This window comes from Heterodontus francisci, chromosome 33 (genome assembly GCF_036365525.1).
Source record: "Heterodontus francisci isolate sHetFra1 chromosome 33, sHetFra1.hap1, whole genome shotgun sequence".
Taxonomy (NCBI): Eukaryota; Metazoa; Chordata; class Chondrichthyes; order Heterodontiformes; family Heterodontidae; genus Heterodontus; species Heterodontus francisci.
Window position 1 is genome coordinate 44,685,015 of NC_090403.1, and position 15,810 is coordinate 44,700,824.

General features: G+C 43.8%; 1 protein-coding gene across 1 annotated transcript; it reads left to right on the plus strand.

The window, feature by feature from the left end:
* The first annotated feature begins 11,794 nt into the window (after positions 1–11,794).
* LOC137347942 (heat shock protein 30C-like) lies at positions 11,795–12,837 on the plus strand. Its single transcript, XM_068012996.1, has one exon. The coding sequence runs from the start codon at positions 11,984–11,986 to the stop codon at positions 12,689–12,691; it is 708 nt and encodes a 235-aa protein (XP_067869097.1). The 5' UTR covers positions 11,795–11,983; the 3' UTR covers positions 12,692–12,837.
* The last annotated feature ends 2,973 nt before the right edge of the window (positions 12,838–15,810 follow it).

Here is a 15,810-nt window from a genome sequence, read left to right on the forward strand (position 1 = left end):
GAGAACTTGCAAACTCCGGACAGGCAGTACCCAGAATTGAACCCGGGTCCCTGGAGCCGTGAGGCTGCAGTGCTAACCACCGCACCACTGTACCACTGCCGCCCTAGAGTGAGATTGTGTCGGCCTGTGCCCATGGTACCAGTGGATGTTGAAGTTCCTATGGCGCTATTTGAAGAAGAGCGGGAACTCCCTCCCTCAGCACTGGGTGTACCTGGGTGTATCCTCTCAAGGATAATTGGGGATAGGCAATTGCCTGTAACACCCACAACCCATGAATGTTTTTATTATTTTCGTTCATGGGATGTGGGCGTCGCTGGCTAGGCCAGCATTTATTGCCCTTGAGAATGTGGTGGTGAGCTGCCTTCTTGAACTGCTGCAGTCCTTGGGGTGTAGGTACACCCACCGTGCTGTTAGGAAGGGAGTTCTAGGATTTTGATCCAATGAAAGCGGTTTGATACAACGGAGTGGTTTGCTAGGGCATTTAAGGGAGTGGCACAGTGGTTAGCACCACAGCCTCACAGCTCCAGGGACCCGGGTTTGATTCTGGGTACTGCCTGTGTGGAGTTTGCAAGTTCTCCCTGTGACTGCGTGGTTTTTCGCCGGGTGCTCCAGTTTCCTCCCACAGCCAAAGACTTGCAGGTTGATAGGTAAATTGGCCATTGTAAATTGCCCCTATTGTAGGTAGGTGGTAGGGAATATGGGATTATTGCAGGGTTAGTATAAACAGGTGGTTGTTGGTTGGCACAGACTCGGTGGGCTGAAGGGCCTGTTTCAGTGCTGTATCTCTTAAAAAAAAATAAAAACCACATTGCTTGTGGGTCTGGAGTCACATGGAGGCCAGACCAGATAAGGACAGCAGATTTCCTTTCCTAAAGGACATTAGTGAACCAGATGAGTTTTTACAACAATTGACAATGGTTTCATGGCCATCATTAGACTAGCTTTTAATTCAAGAGTTTTATTAATTGAATTCAAATTCCACCTTCTGTCATGGTGGGATTCGAACCCTAGTGACAATACCACTACGTTGTCTCGGCAAAAAGCACGGTTTCTCCTGGTCAACATTCCTTTCTCAACCAACACCAGAAGAAAACAAATTAACAGCATTCATTGCTACTTGCAAGTTGCTAACTTAGATTGGTTCCACATTTGCTTGCATAACTGTCACTGTACTTCAGCACGAAGTCATTGTGTAAAATGCAGTGTGTAAATTGACTGCATCCTACAAGCTTTCCTACATTACAACAGTGACAACACTTAAATATACTTCTTTGGCTTTAAAACACTTGGGATGTCCTCAGGATGTGATAGGTGCTTTATGAATGCACATCTTTCTTCATAGATGCAAGCTTATACTACCACACGATTTTCAAACATACTTTCCTTCGAAGACCTCTGGCCTATACTAAATGTCCATAGGTTATCTGCAACGAGCCTCATTATATTTGAGATACACTGGTATTCTTATAAATTGGCTTCTATTCCTTGACCATTCTTTCGCCTATTCCTAACTCTGTACACTCATCTTGTTATCGTTGCTCTGGGTCTCTTTCGCTTCCTCCTAGTGCTTGCTCTCTGTATACTGTCTCGGGTGAGCAGAGAGAAATAAAATGAAGTGGAAAGAGAAAGAAAAAATACAAAACATAGGAGGGATAGAACCCCAGAGGTGAGGGTGTGCTGCTGATTCAATGGTTTCAGTTGAATCATCATTGAGGTTTTATCAGGAATTGCAAACTCACCATTATGCTGGGTTTAAAGTGTGTGTTTAATTTTTCAACATTTAATTTCAAAAAGTATACTTAAAAACACTGCAGAATGTCCAGGCAAAAGCTGCAATTCAATCATTTGGAGTACCTTTTAAGTTTTAATATCGATCAGTTGATGGCCTGAAAGGAAAATCACTACCACCTTCTTGAAGTAGTTTCGACTGCTTGGAGCTGGCATGTTGCTGCTACAAGGAACCAATATCTAATGCAACTTTAATTTAATGTTGCACAAACAACACAGTATGAACCATATGACATTAATGGATATACAAGAAAATGCTGATAACTTTTAAAATGGAAACAATGCCTCTGCGTCCCTTCTGAAGCAGCGGTTTCTGTTTGACTGCATTCTCCAGTTATGCTCAAGTCCAAACTATGTCCCCCATCTGACGACTCAAGTCTCATCTAATGTTTGGTGAACGTTCTGACCACCTTCTATGGTGGCCCCTTACTGAATGTAAAACCACTGGCTGTAAAAAAAAAAAAATCAGCCATCTCTGTGCAGCAAAGGCTGATACATGAGATGTAAAAACCAAAGACAGGAACTGCGATTTTTTTATTTTTATTAATGGTCACAGGCGTTTCATGCTCCCTCTTTACTGCGCACAGAAAAATCTACTGATGTGCGAGCTCTCATTTGGCACTTTATGGACATAATTTTATTTGCCAATATTGTAAAATGCACATAAATCCAGAATGTAAATTAATAAGATACATTTCCCACATATAGTGAATGATTTGGAGGACTCTAATTCTTGTGACACATGAGAAACTTGGAGACAGAGTAAAATTACTTTGTGTTGTATTTATTTTAATATGTGGTAACATAATGAGTAAATCAAACTGGATGCCTTTATTGACCTTGTTTCCAAATAAATCCATGGTCTCCGTCCCTCCCTATCTCAGTTACCTCTTCCGAGCCGACAATCCTGTGCGATCTCTGCGCTCTTCCAGTCCTAGCCTCTTGAGAATCCCTGATTTTCATCACCCCACCATTGGCAGCAGTGCCTTCAGCTGCCTGGGCCTTTATGGCTGGAATTCCTTCCCTAAACCTCTCCACCTTTCTACCTCTATCTTCTTTAAAATTCTCCTTAAAACCTACCTCTATGACCAAGCTTTTGGCCACTTGTCCTAATATCTGCTTATGTGATCTGGTGTCAAATTCTATTTGATAATGCCTTGTAATGTAATGTTTCACTACATTAATGTCACTATCTAAATTCAAGTTGTTATTTATCATTTCTGTCTTCCTTTCTGTTAATTTACACTGTTCTGTTTAGCCCCTTGTTTTAGCATTCCAGAAGCAAATTACTGCAGAAATTAAACTGTATATTCAAAGATATAGAACAATGAAGCAAAGAACTAGGAAAATGGAAGTGAATGTCTTTACCGTCCGTACCTACTTAGATTTCTGTGCAATATTTACTCGGATTCAGTACTATGGGTATTGGACACAAGTGCGGACTTGTTCAGTTCTAATTGTCCCTTCCATTTCTCCTGTTTTTCTCATTAACTTCAATGGTGCAGTCATTCTGTCCCTACTTCACTGCGTCAACTCCTGACTGGACAATAACTGTTGTTCGTTCACAGCTGGCAGTGCCAGGCGTGGGGCCTGAACCTTTAACCAACCGTCCTGTGACAAACAGCAATTAAGAGCTTGAGCATCGACATCTTCTGGCAGCTGAAATTCTCTCCTGAATTCTTCATATTTGTAGCTGTAAGAGCCACTCCCATCGTCACTTTTCTTCTCGTATTTTCCTGTCACCAGCACTTTTCTTCCCAGTACTTTCACCTTCAGTTCTTCTGGGGAGAATCGCTGGACATTCAGGGACAGGGAAAAGCCATCTCCATCCTTGTCCTCTGATTGGATTTTCCTTCTTCATTATCATCTGGTCTGTTGTCCATATTTCCTGGTCTTTGCTCCAACAATTCTTTTAAGACCTGCTCATTCTCTTCCTTGTTTCTGCATCTATTTCTGCATGTTGTCCTAAAGCTTTTTAAGACTGTCTGTGGAAAAGGCCTCAGTGTGTACACAGACTGCTGGTGCAGACATCGAGTGTGGGAAATGTAAAAGCTCCACATTTGGCGGCACAGTGGCGCAGTGGTTAGCACCGCAGCCTCACAGCTCCAGCGACCCGGGTTCAATTCTGGGTACTGCCTGTGTGGAGTTTGCAAGTTCTCCCTGTGTTTGCGTGGGTTTCCTCTGGGTGCTCCGGTTTCCTCCCACATGCCAAAGACTTGCAGGTTGATAGGTAAATTGGCCATTAGCAATTGCCCCTAGTGTAGGTAGGTGGTAGGGAAATATAGGGACAGGTGGGGATGTGGTAGGAATATGGGATTAGTGTAGGATTAGTATAAATGGGTGGTTGATGGTCGGCACAGACTCGGTGGGCCGAAGGGCCTGTTTCAGTGCTGTATCTCCAAACTAAACTAAACATTTCCTTTGCCTCTCATTACTCATCAGTTCTCAGAAATTCTTGGCTGTTGGAAACTCCCTATCTTCAGTCTCTGAGCATTCAGAATGCATTCCTTATACATTCTACTCTGAGAAATCCATAACTTTGTAGAATTAACTGAAGTTTAGCATGTGTGACGTGTGAGTACTAATTTATTATAATACCTCAGTCTTGCCTGAAACAGGAATTACTGCAGCCAAAAACAAGCTGGCACAATTCTGGAATGTACTAACTTGATGACATCATAAATAGGAGGAGCTTGTCTGGAGCACTTTCTCTAATGATTCTTTTGCATTTTACAAATGTACCAGACGCTCAGATGACAAAAAAATTAGTTAATGTTAAAATGGCTCAGTTTCATTCCCACTGTCTGTGGCTTGCTGTGCAAAACTGGAGAGTGAGCCAAACAGGAAATGAGATCATTCATGGTTAATGGTTGCCTTCCACACCAGGATATTTCAGGGGTCCAGTGCAGTTTGAATATTTCTCTTTTCAAACATAAGCAGTTAAAATTCAGTTACTACTTTAGTACAGAAAATCAGGTGCCCAGCTTGGAAACCAGTCAAGACTTCCAGAAACTGAGGTCAGTTAAATCATTGATTTAAAAATGTAATTCTGTGCCCATGTTGTTTAAGAAAATGAGTGTTTGTGTCATTAACACTCTTGTGCAAAATTAAGACCTTTATATTGAAGAGGAAAGCTAAATATATTTGTAATTATTTTAAAGTTTTGGAGAAAAAGAGGGCATCAGGATTACAGATAAAACCAGGAACCCAACAAAGCATTACACTGAATAATGGTACTCCTTGCAAACAAAAACTTGGGTATTGGTAGGCCAATGACAATGCAGAATTAAAACTTTAAGCTATTCCAATAGATCAGAGGTTATTGTCATGAGTGGGACAGGAGTTGGAGCACCAGGAATGCTTACAAAACTCAAGGGTTAAGAAGGAAACGTCAGCAAGGTTTGTCCATCTTGATTACTATAGGGTACTCCCTGATGGAAGTGGACACTGGATGAGGATTCAATTGGTCTTCAATGCTACACAGTCTTCCAACACTCACTGTTTAGCTCTCATGTGAATAATGGTAACTTGAGCAGCATGAACTTGCTACCTCAGTGAGGAGATAGCTGGTATATATTGGCTGTATTTGAGGAGGTAGGGAATCTACAGGGTATGTACTTCCAAGACTATCCAGCTGTTATCAAAATCTGAACTTAATCATATACAGTAGGATGAACCTGTCTTTTAATTTTCTGTTAATAAAACAGTATTTAGTGTGAAACGTGAGATGAAGTTAAACATTTTCAAACTGTCTTATTGCTGCTAACACAATGGTGCAAAAAGTGCTATGGTAAGCCAACGAGCAGTGCTGTTCTGATGAAAGGTCGCTGACCCAAAACGTTAACTCTGCTTCTCTCTCCACAGATGCTGCCAGACCTGCTGAGTATTTTCAGCACTTTTTGGTTTTATTTCAAATTTCCAGCATCTGCAGTATTTTGCTTTTATTTATATGAGCAGTTCTCACTGTTACTTAGACATGGCCTGGTCTGTTTAATGTTGCTATTTTGCCCTGCAAGTTGCTGGAAGTGTGAGATGGAAATGGCATAATGCCCTCTACAAGGCATCTGGGACTACATTGAACAGGGCAAGAAACTGTGTATCTTCTTAACCAATCAGATTGAATAATTCTGAAATTATTAGCACATAAACTGACAAGGAAGTGCATTTTAGAGTGGATGAATTCAATGTCAGATCAGTTATAGGAGGAGAAATAAAGGGAAAGAAAGATTGGATTAAGAGAGAGAGCATTTTTTAAAAAACTGCTACCTCTAAAAAAATCTCCAACAACAATTAAATCCTGAAGGAATGAGACTTCAAATTTGTAAAAGTTAATTTTCAGTGCCCGAGCGATAGACTGGCAGTAATTAACACTTGACGAGTTGCTAAAAGGGTACTTATAACTGAAAAGGAATGACTTAACGTCTTGTGGCGAGTTTACTTCATATCTACTGTGCAAGTAGAGGAGCATCACACTGCTCAGTGCATTTGAATGGGGAGCCAGACAATGAGATGCTGTTTTCTTAAAGTTCATGGCGAAGCCGTGCATCTCAGGCAGTGACTTTTCATTTTCCCCATTTAATTGTGGATCTGCCCTCATCTGAAGTTAGAACATAGAACATTACAGCACAGTACAGGCCCTTCGGCCCATGATGTTGTGCCGACCCTTTAACCTACTCTAAGATCAAACTACCTACATACCCTTCATTCTACTATCATCCATGTACCTATCCAAGAGTCGCTTAAATGCCCCTAATGTATCTGCTTCTACTACCACTGCTGGCAGTGCATTCCACGCACCCACCACTCTCTGTGTAAAGAACCTACCTCTGACATCTCCCCTAAACCTTCCTCCAATCACCTTAAAATTATGCCCCCTGGTGATAGCCCTTTCCGCCCTGGGAAAAAGTCTCTGGCTATCCACTCTATCTATGCCTCTCATCATCTTGTACCCCTCTATCAAGTCACCTCTCATCCTTCTTCGCTCCAATGAGAAAAGCCTTAGCTCCCTCAACCTTTCTTCTTAAGACATGCCCTCCAGTCCAGGCAGCATCCTGGTAAATCTCCTCTGCACCCTCTCTAAAGCTTCCACATCCTTCCTATAATGAGGCGACCAGAACTGAACACAATATTCCAAGTGTGGTCTAACCAGGGCTTTATAGAGCTGCAGCATAACCTCGCGGCTCTTAAACTCAGTCCCCCTGTTAATGAAAGCCAACACACCATACGCCTTCTTAACAACCGTATCAACTTGGGTGGCAACTTTGAGGGATCTATGGACGTGGACCCCAAGATCCCTCTGTTCCTCCACACTGCCAAGAATCCTGTCTTTAAGCCTGTATTCTGCATTCAAATTCGACCTTCCAAAATGAATCACTTCACACTTTTCCAGGTTGAACTCCATCTGTCACTTCTCAGCCCAGCTCTGCATCCTGTCAATGTCCCGTTGCAACCTACAACAGCCCTCCACACTATGCACAACTCCAGCAACCTTTGTGTCATCGGCAAACTTACTAACCCAGCCTTCCACTTCCTCATCCAAGTCATTTATAAAAATCACAAAGAGCAGAGGTCCCAGAACAGATCCCTGTGGAACACCACTGGTCACCGAGCTCCAAGCTGAATACTTTCCATCTACTACCACCCTCTGACTTCTATGGGCCAGCCAATTCTGTATCCAGACAGCCAACTTTCCCTGTATCCCATGCCTCCTTACTTTCTGAATGAGCCTACCATGGGGAACCTTATCAAACGCCTTGCTAAAATCCATATACACCACATCCACTGCTCTTCCGTCATCAATGTGTTTTGTCACATCCTCAAATAATTCAATAAGGCTTGTGAGGCATGACCTGCCCCTCACAAAGCCATGCTGACTATCTCTAATCAAACTATGCTTTTCCAAATAATCATAAATCCTGTCTCTCAGAATCCTCTCCAATAATTTGCCCACCACTGACGTAAGACTGACTGGTCTGTAATTCCCAGGGTTATCCCTATTCCCTTTCTTGAACAAGGGAATAACATTTGCCACCCTCCAATCATCTGGTACTACTCCAGTGGACAGTGAGGACGCAAAGATCATCGCCAAAGGTGCGGCAATCTCTTCCCTCGCTTCCCGTAATAACCTTGGGTATATCCCGTCTGGCCCCGGGGACTTAACTATCCTCATGTGTTTCAAAATTTCCAGCACATCCTCCTTCTTAACATCAACCTGTTCGAGCAAATCAGCCTGTTTCACGCTGTCCTCACAAACGACACGGTCTCTCTCACTAGTGAATACTGAAGCAAAGTATTCATTAAGGACCTCCCCTACCTCCTCCGACTCCAGGCACAAGTTCCCTCCACTATCCCTGATCGGCCCTACCCTCACTCTGGCCATCCTCTTGTTCCTCACATAAGTGTAGAACGCCTTGGGATTTTCCTTAATCCTACCCGCCAAGACTTTTTCATGTCCCTTCTAGCTCTCCTAAGTCCATTCTTCAGTTCCTTCCTGGCTACCTTATAACCCTCCAGAGCCCTGTCTGATCCTTGCTTCCTCAACCTTAAGTAAGCTTCCTTCTTCCTATTGACTAGCTGTTCCACATCTTTTGTCATCCAAGGTTCCTTCACCCTATCATCCCTTCTTTGCCTCATCGGGACAAACCTATCCAGCAGTCGCAGCAAGTGCTCCCTAAACAACCTCCACATTTCTGTCGTGCATTTCCCTGAGAACATCTGTTCCCAATTTAAGCTCCCCAGTTCCTGCCTAATGGCATTGTAATTCCCCCTCCCCCAATTAAATATTTTCCCATCCCGTCTGCTGCTATCCCTCTCCATGACTATAGTAAAGGTCAGGGAGTTGTGATCACTATCACCGAAATGCTCTTCCACCGAGAGATCTGCCACCTGGCCTGGTTCGTTGCCAAGCACCAAATCCAACATAACCTCCCCTCTAGTCGGCCTATCTACATATTGAGTCAGGAAACCTTCCTGGACACACCTGACAAAATCTGCTCCATCCAAACTATTTGCACTAAGGAGGTTCCAATCAATATTAGGGAAGTTGAAGTCACCCATGACAACAACCCTGTTACTTCTGAACCTTTCCAAAATCTGCCTCCCAATCTGTTCGTCCGTGTCTCTGTTGCTACTGGGGGGGTCTATAGAAAACTCCCAATGAAGTGACTGCTCCTTTCCTGTTTCTGACTTCCACCCATACTGACTCAGTAGACAAACCCTCCTCGACGACCTCCCTTTCTGCAGCCGTGATACTATCCCTGATTAGCAATGCCACTCCCCCACCTCTTTTACCTCCCTCCCTATTCCTTTTGAAACATCTGAACCCCGGAACATCCAACTTCCATTCCTGCCCCTGTGATATCCAAGTCTCCGTAATGGCCACAACATCGTAGCTCCAAGTACTGATCCATGCTCTAAGTTCATCACCCTTATTCCTGACACTTCTTGCGTTAAAATAGACACACTTCAACCCATCATACTGGCTGCAACTTTGCCCTGTCAACTGTTTAACCTTCCTCACAGACTCTCAGCACTCTGTATCTGCCTGTTCAACAGCTATCTCATTCACTGATCCGTGGCTCCGGTTCCCACCCCCCTGCCAAACTAGTTTAAACCCTCCCGAAGAGCTCTAGCAAATCTCCCGCCCAGGATCTTGGTGCCCCTCCAGTTCAGATGTAACCCGCCCTTCTTGTACAGGTCCCACCTTCCCCAGAAAGTATCCCAATGATCCACATATCTGAATCCCTCCCTCCTACACCAGCTCTGTAGCCACGTGTTCAGCTGCACTCGCTCCCTGTTTCTATCCTCACTAGCACGTGGCACCGATATCAATCCTGAGATTACTACTCTGCTCGTCCTGCCTTTTAGCTTCCAACCTAACTCCCTATATTCGCTTTTCAGGTCCTCATCCCTTTTCCTAGCTATGTCATTGGTACCGATGTGTACCACGACTTCTGGCTGCTCCCCCTTCCCCTTAAGAATCCTGTAGACTCGATCCGAGACATCCCTGACCCTGGCACCCGGGAGGCAACATACCATCCGGGAGTCTCGTTCGCGACCACAGAATCTCCTGTCTGTTCCTCTAACCATTGAATCTCCTATCACTATCGCTCTCCTATTCTCCCTCCTTCCCTTCTGAGCCACAGAGCCAGGCTCAGTGCCAGAGACCTGGCCGCCGTGGCTTTCCCCTGGTAGGTCGTTCCCCCCCCCCAACAGTATCCAAAACAGTATACTTATTATTGAGGGGAACGGCCACAGGGGATCCCTGCACTGTGCGCCTATTCCCTTTCCCTCCCCTGACGGTCACCCAGCTACCTTTATCCTGTAACTTAGGTGTCATTACTTCCCTATAACTGCTCTCTATCATCCCCTCAGCCTCCCGAATGATCTGAAGTTCATCCAGCTCCTGCTCCAGTTCCCTAACGCGGTCTGTGAGGAGCTGGAGTTGGGTGCACTTCTTGCAGGTGAAGTCAGCAGGGACACAAGTGGTGACCCTTAAATCCCACATCCTGCAAGAGGAGCATGCAACTGCCCTAGCTTCCATCCCCTCTGCTCTAAATTGACAAAAGAGATTTTTAAAAAAAGTTGTTGTGGCATTTGAAAATAAATAATGGTGAGCGCTATTATCCTCACAGTTACTTAGACAGCAATATTTGATCCATTAGCACAGGAATGAATGCTTACTTTTTTACCAGGTGTCTGCTGCTCTTTCCACTAGGTGGCAATGTTCCACACATCAATGATTAATCAGCAAGTTAGCTTGAGTTGGTGATTTTTTAAGCTTGTAATGATACAATACTCTGATTCTGCACAGCAGAACTGTCCACATCCACCTGATTAATTCCCTGTATTTTAAATGCATTCATTTTTTACAGCTGAGGGATCTGAATGCTACAATTGTCTTTGTTGTTCTTTGCCAATACCTTTCCACAGTCTCTGCATCTCTAATGTATTTGAAAGTCTTGTGTACAGGGCAAAGTTCCTGTCGGTGCCAGTCTTCCGACAATCCCCGCCCCAAGACACTTAGCTGATAAATACAGTCTATCTGCCAACTCGGTGAGCAATGCCATGGGCGAGCTGCTGGTCTTTTCCTGCATGTAGTGACAACAAGTGAACATTAAGCTACTTGCATTGTACGAAACACCCTTTAAAGTTTTGTAAATTATATAAAAGTCACAGTTCAATGACTATGTGCACAGGGTAGGGAATTGAAGCAGGAAAGAAACCAAAGTTTTGATAGATGATTGCAGAACCAGAAAATAATGGGTCATGGGCGGCGCAGTGGTTAGCACCGCAGCCTCACAGCTCCAGTGACCCGGGTTCAATTCTGGGTACTGCCTGTGTGGAGTTTGCAAGTTCTCCCTGTGTCTGCGTGGGTTTCCTCCGGGTACTCTGGTTTCCTCCCACAGCCAAACGACTTGCAGGTTGATAGGTAAATTGGCCATTATAAATTGCCCCTAGTGTAGGTAAGTGGTAGGGGAATATAGGGACAGGTGAAGATGTGGTAGGAAAATGGGATTAGTGTAGGATTAGTATAAATGGGTGGTTAATGGTCGGCACAGACTCGGTGGGCCGAAGGGCCTGTTTCAGTGCTGTATCCCTAAATCTAAAATTTATAGCAACAGACTTCAGTGAACTACATAAATAAAACAAGGAACTAATGGCTCTGTATGCAATAGAATTATAAATTTATATGTTCACATTAAACTCGCCAGAACTTTACTTTTACATCAATGTCGTCTTCTGCTGCCCAATATTATATAAATCTCTTGAAAACTACTGCACAAAAAACATTTAGAAAATGACTGGCTGTTCTTAACCTGAAGAATATATATTTGAGATTGGTTCAGTTAAACACTTTAGCTTCTTTAAGAACAACCCACATTATCACACAATCGTCCCTTCCTGCGAGGCTGTCAATCATTAACATTGCCCCTCCCATCTGTGCTGTCACTGACTGAGTACATTCCAGAAGCCTCTGGAATTAGTCCAGTGGGTGTCACTGAACCGAGTCATTCTTGTTTAAGGCAAGGCTGAGATGAGACTTCAGTTATTTTCTGCTCACGTGTAATAAACCCAGCAATGTTTAGCTAATTCTGGAAGTGTCTGGATTTCTGGCAGTAGAATATATAAGGCATGGGCTCTGAGCGCTGCAGCAGATCAGAGACTGAAGACTGGGAGTTCACATCAGTCGGGTATGAGAGAAGTGAGAGAAGAGGCAGAGACAATGCTGAGTTGTCGGGTTTTCCACCCTTCACGTCTGTGCCAGCAGCCTGTGTGCACATTGTGGCCTGTTCCACACACAGTCTTTGAGCCGCTTGAATGCAACATGTGGAAACAGGTGGGAGAAGCGAGAAAGAGCATGAACTTCATCAGTCGAGTTTTTGAGGAGCTGGCAAAAGAATTTTGGGAGGAAAAACCAAGAAATCCGGACAACAGACCTGATGACAATGAAGAAGGTAAAAGGCAATCAGAGGACAAGGATGGAGATGGCTTTTCCCTGTCCCTGAATGTCCAGCGATTCTCCCCAGAAGAACTGAGGGTGAAAGTACTTGGAAGAAAAGTGCTGGTGACAGGAAAACACGAGACGAAAAGTGACGATGGGAGCGGCTCTTACAGCTACAAATATGAAGAATTCAGGAGAGAATTTCAGCTACCAGAAGATGTCGATTCTCAAGCGCTTAACTGCTGTTTGTCACAGGATGGTCAGTTAAAGGTTCAGGCCCCACGCCTGGCACTGCCAGCTGTGAATGAACAAACTATCCCCATCAACATCACCTCTGAGGCAATCACCACTCCCCAGCTAAATCCTGGCAAAGAGGCCCAGAAACAGGACAGTGGAAAGGATGAGGGGAACCGAAAGCAGAGGAAGGAAATATGGACATTTAAGACTCATTTACAATGACCTTTTGTAAGATGTAAGAATAGTTTATGTGCAGAAATGAGTTTCTGAGATAATGATATAAAGTCATAATACTGAAAATTAATTGTTTTTATCTTGTATGTCTGTATTGTGCTATTATTTCAATTCATGTGAATTATTTATTTATAAGTATTAATTAAACATTTTGGAAAAGTAATGACGAAGATTCAGCTTCTTAAATTGATTGAAAGAAACTGATATTACACAGTTGAAAAACTAGGCACTTGCTTCCTTCACTCTGAGTAAAGGCACTCATTTTAATTTAACTTAAAACCCTGAGAAAGGATTCTATATGTCAAGACCTGTCACAAACTGAACTCAGTCCAGTTCAAAAACAAACTATTGTACAGACCCAGTGCACCAATAGACAAGTACATCTCTGTACCCGGAGGTATTCCCTGAAGCCTCACAATGACCAGCAACAAGAGCTTCTCTTCCAACATAGGCACCAGACTGTAAAGCATTCTGTTACTAGATGGTGGGATCCTGTTTCATTGGGGTCATCAGTTCAATATAAATAACTGGGAGTAAATGCCAAATTACTTGCAACATAAGCAAGGTTTACAATGATTTAGCTAAATAATATCACGAATTCTATACCCTTGAAGCCTGTATCTTTCAGTTTCAGTAAGATGTATAATATTTCTCACAGTGTCAGTTAGCAGTTCCAATCCTTCAATAAATTAACTGTATAATAGTGATGGACAAACTGCTTGTGTGTTTAGGCTAATATAGGACAGTGGGAATCATCACCAGCTGTATCACAGGTCTCAGATTAAAGATGAGCAATGCCACAGGTGATCTAGTAGTGGCTACATAATGGAAACTCAGTATGAACTTCGAGTTAACCTGGAATGTAGTTAATTGCTAAAATGCATACTCCTTAGGAGTATTGACAGGCAGAGAGATCTGGGCGTACAGGTCCACAGGTCACTGAAAGTGGCAACACAGGTGGATAAGGTAGTCAAGAAGGCATACGGCATGCTTGCCTTCATCGGTCGGGGCACAGAGTATAAAAATTGGCAAGTCATGTTGCAGCTGTACAGAACCTTAGTTAGGCCACACTTAGAATATTGCGTGCAATTCTGGTCGCCACACTACCAGAAGGACGTGGAGGCTTCGGAGAGAGTACAGGGGAGGTTTACCAGGATGTTGCCTGGTCTGGAGGGCATTAGCTATGAGGAGAGGTTGGAAAAACTCGGATTGTTTTCACTGGAACGACGGAGGTGGAGGGGCGACATGATAGAGGTTTACAAAGTTATGAGCGGCATGGACAGAGTGGATAGTCAGAAGCTTTTTCCCAGGGTGGAAGAGTCAGTTACTAGGGGACATAGGTTTAAGGTGAGAGGGGCAAAGTTTAGAGGGGATGTGCGAGGCAAGTTCTTTGCACAGAGGGTGGTGAGTGCCTGGAACTTGCTGCCAGGGGAGGTGGTGGAAGCAGATACGATAGCGACGTTTAAGAGACATCTTGACAAATATATGAATAGGAAGGGAATAGAGGGATATGGGCCCCGGAAGTGCAGAAGATGTTAGTTTCGGCAGGCATCAAGATCGGCGCAGGCCTGGAGGGCCGAATGGCCTGTTCCTGTGCTGTACTGTTCTTTGTTCTTTGTTCTTTGAAACAAAGATGTTGCAGTTCACAGGAGAATCTTGTGTGTTATGGAAACTTTCATTTAGCCATTTAAGAAGATATGATGTTGGGAGCTTTACGTCAACATTAATTGTTAATCCATCATTGTTACTAGCCTACTATCATAATGGTGAAATCAGTAACCTAAAATATTGACAAGAGTTTATTGGTTGATAAATTAAAACTCTACATTCCTGCCATGTCCTGTCGTGAATGGTGGTGGACAATTAAACAACTAACTGGAGGATGAGGCTTCAAAAACATCCCCATCCTCAAGAATGTGGGAGGCCAGCACGTTAGGGTAAAAGACAAGGCTGAAGCATTTGCAACCATCTTCAGACAGAAATGCCAAGTGGATGATCCATCTCGGCCTCCTCCTGAGATCCCCACCATCATAGATGCCAGTCTTCAGACAATTTGATTTACTCCAGGTGATATCAAGAAACAGCTGAAGGCACTGGATACAGAAAAGGCTATGGGCCCTGACAACATCCCGGCTTTAGTACTGAAGACAGTGCTGCAGATCTAGCTAAGCTGTTCCAGTACAGCTGCAACACAGAAGGCATCTATCTGACAATGTGGAAAATTATCCAGGTATCTCCTGTCCACAAATAGCAGAACAAATCCAATGTGACAAATTACTGCACCCTTTACTCTCAATCATTAGCAAAGTGATGGAAGGTGACAGTGCTATGAAGAGGCACTTACCCAGCAATTACATGCTCACTGCTGTTCAGTTTGGGTTCTGCCAGGCCCACTCGGCTCCAGACCTCATTACTGCATTTGTCCATGCATAGACAAAAGTGCTGAATTCCAGAGGTGAGGTGAGAGTGATTGCCCTTGACATTAAGACAGCATTTGACATAGTCTGGCATCAAGAAGCTCTAGCAAAACTAAAGTTAATGGGAATCAGGAGGAAAACTCTCCACTGGTTGGAATCATACCTCGCACAAAGGAAGATGGTTGTGGTTGTTGGAGGCCAATCATATCAGCCCCAGGGCATCAATGCAGGAGATCCTCAGGGTAGTGTCCGAGGCCCAACCATCTTCAGCTCCTTCATCAATGACCTTCCTTCCATCCTAAGGTCAGGAGTGGGGATGTTCACTGATGATTGATAACAAAAAGTGTACATTCACCACTTCTCAGATACTGAAGCAGACTGTAACCACAACCATCTTCCTTTGTGCAGCAAAACCTGGACAAGATTAAGGCTTGGGCTGAAAAGTGGCAAATAACATTTGTGGCACACAAGTGTAAGGCAGTGACCATCTACAAGAGATAATCTACCATCTCTCCTTGGCATTCTACAACATTACTAATGCTGAATCCCCCACCATCAACACCAGAATCTTAACTGGACCAGTCATATAAATACTGTGGCAACAAGCGAAGGTCAGAGGCTGGGAATTCTAGAGTGAGTAACTCACCTCCTGACTCTGCAAAGCCAGTCCACCATATACAGGTCAGGAGT

Bases quoted from the DNA above. Each gene is read 5' to 3' on its own strand.
- LOC137347942 (XM_068012996.1), top strand. From the start codon at position 11,984: ATGAGAGAAGTGAGAGAAGAGGCAGAGACAATGCTGAGTTGTCGGGTT.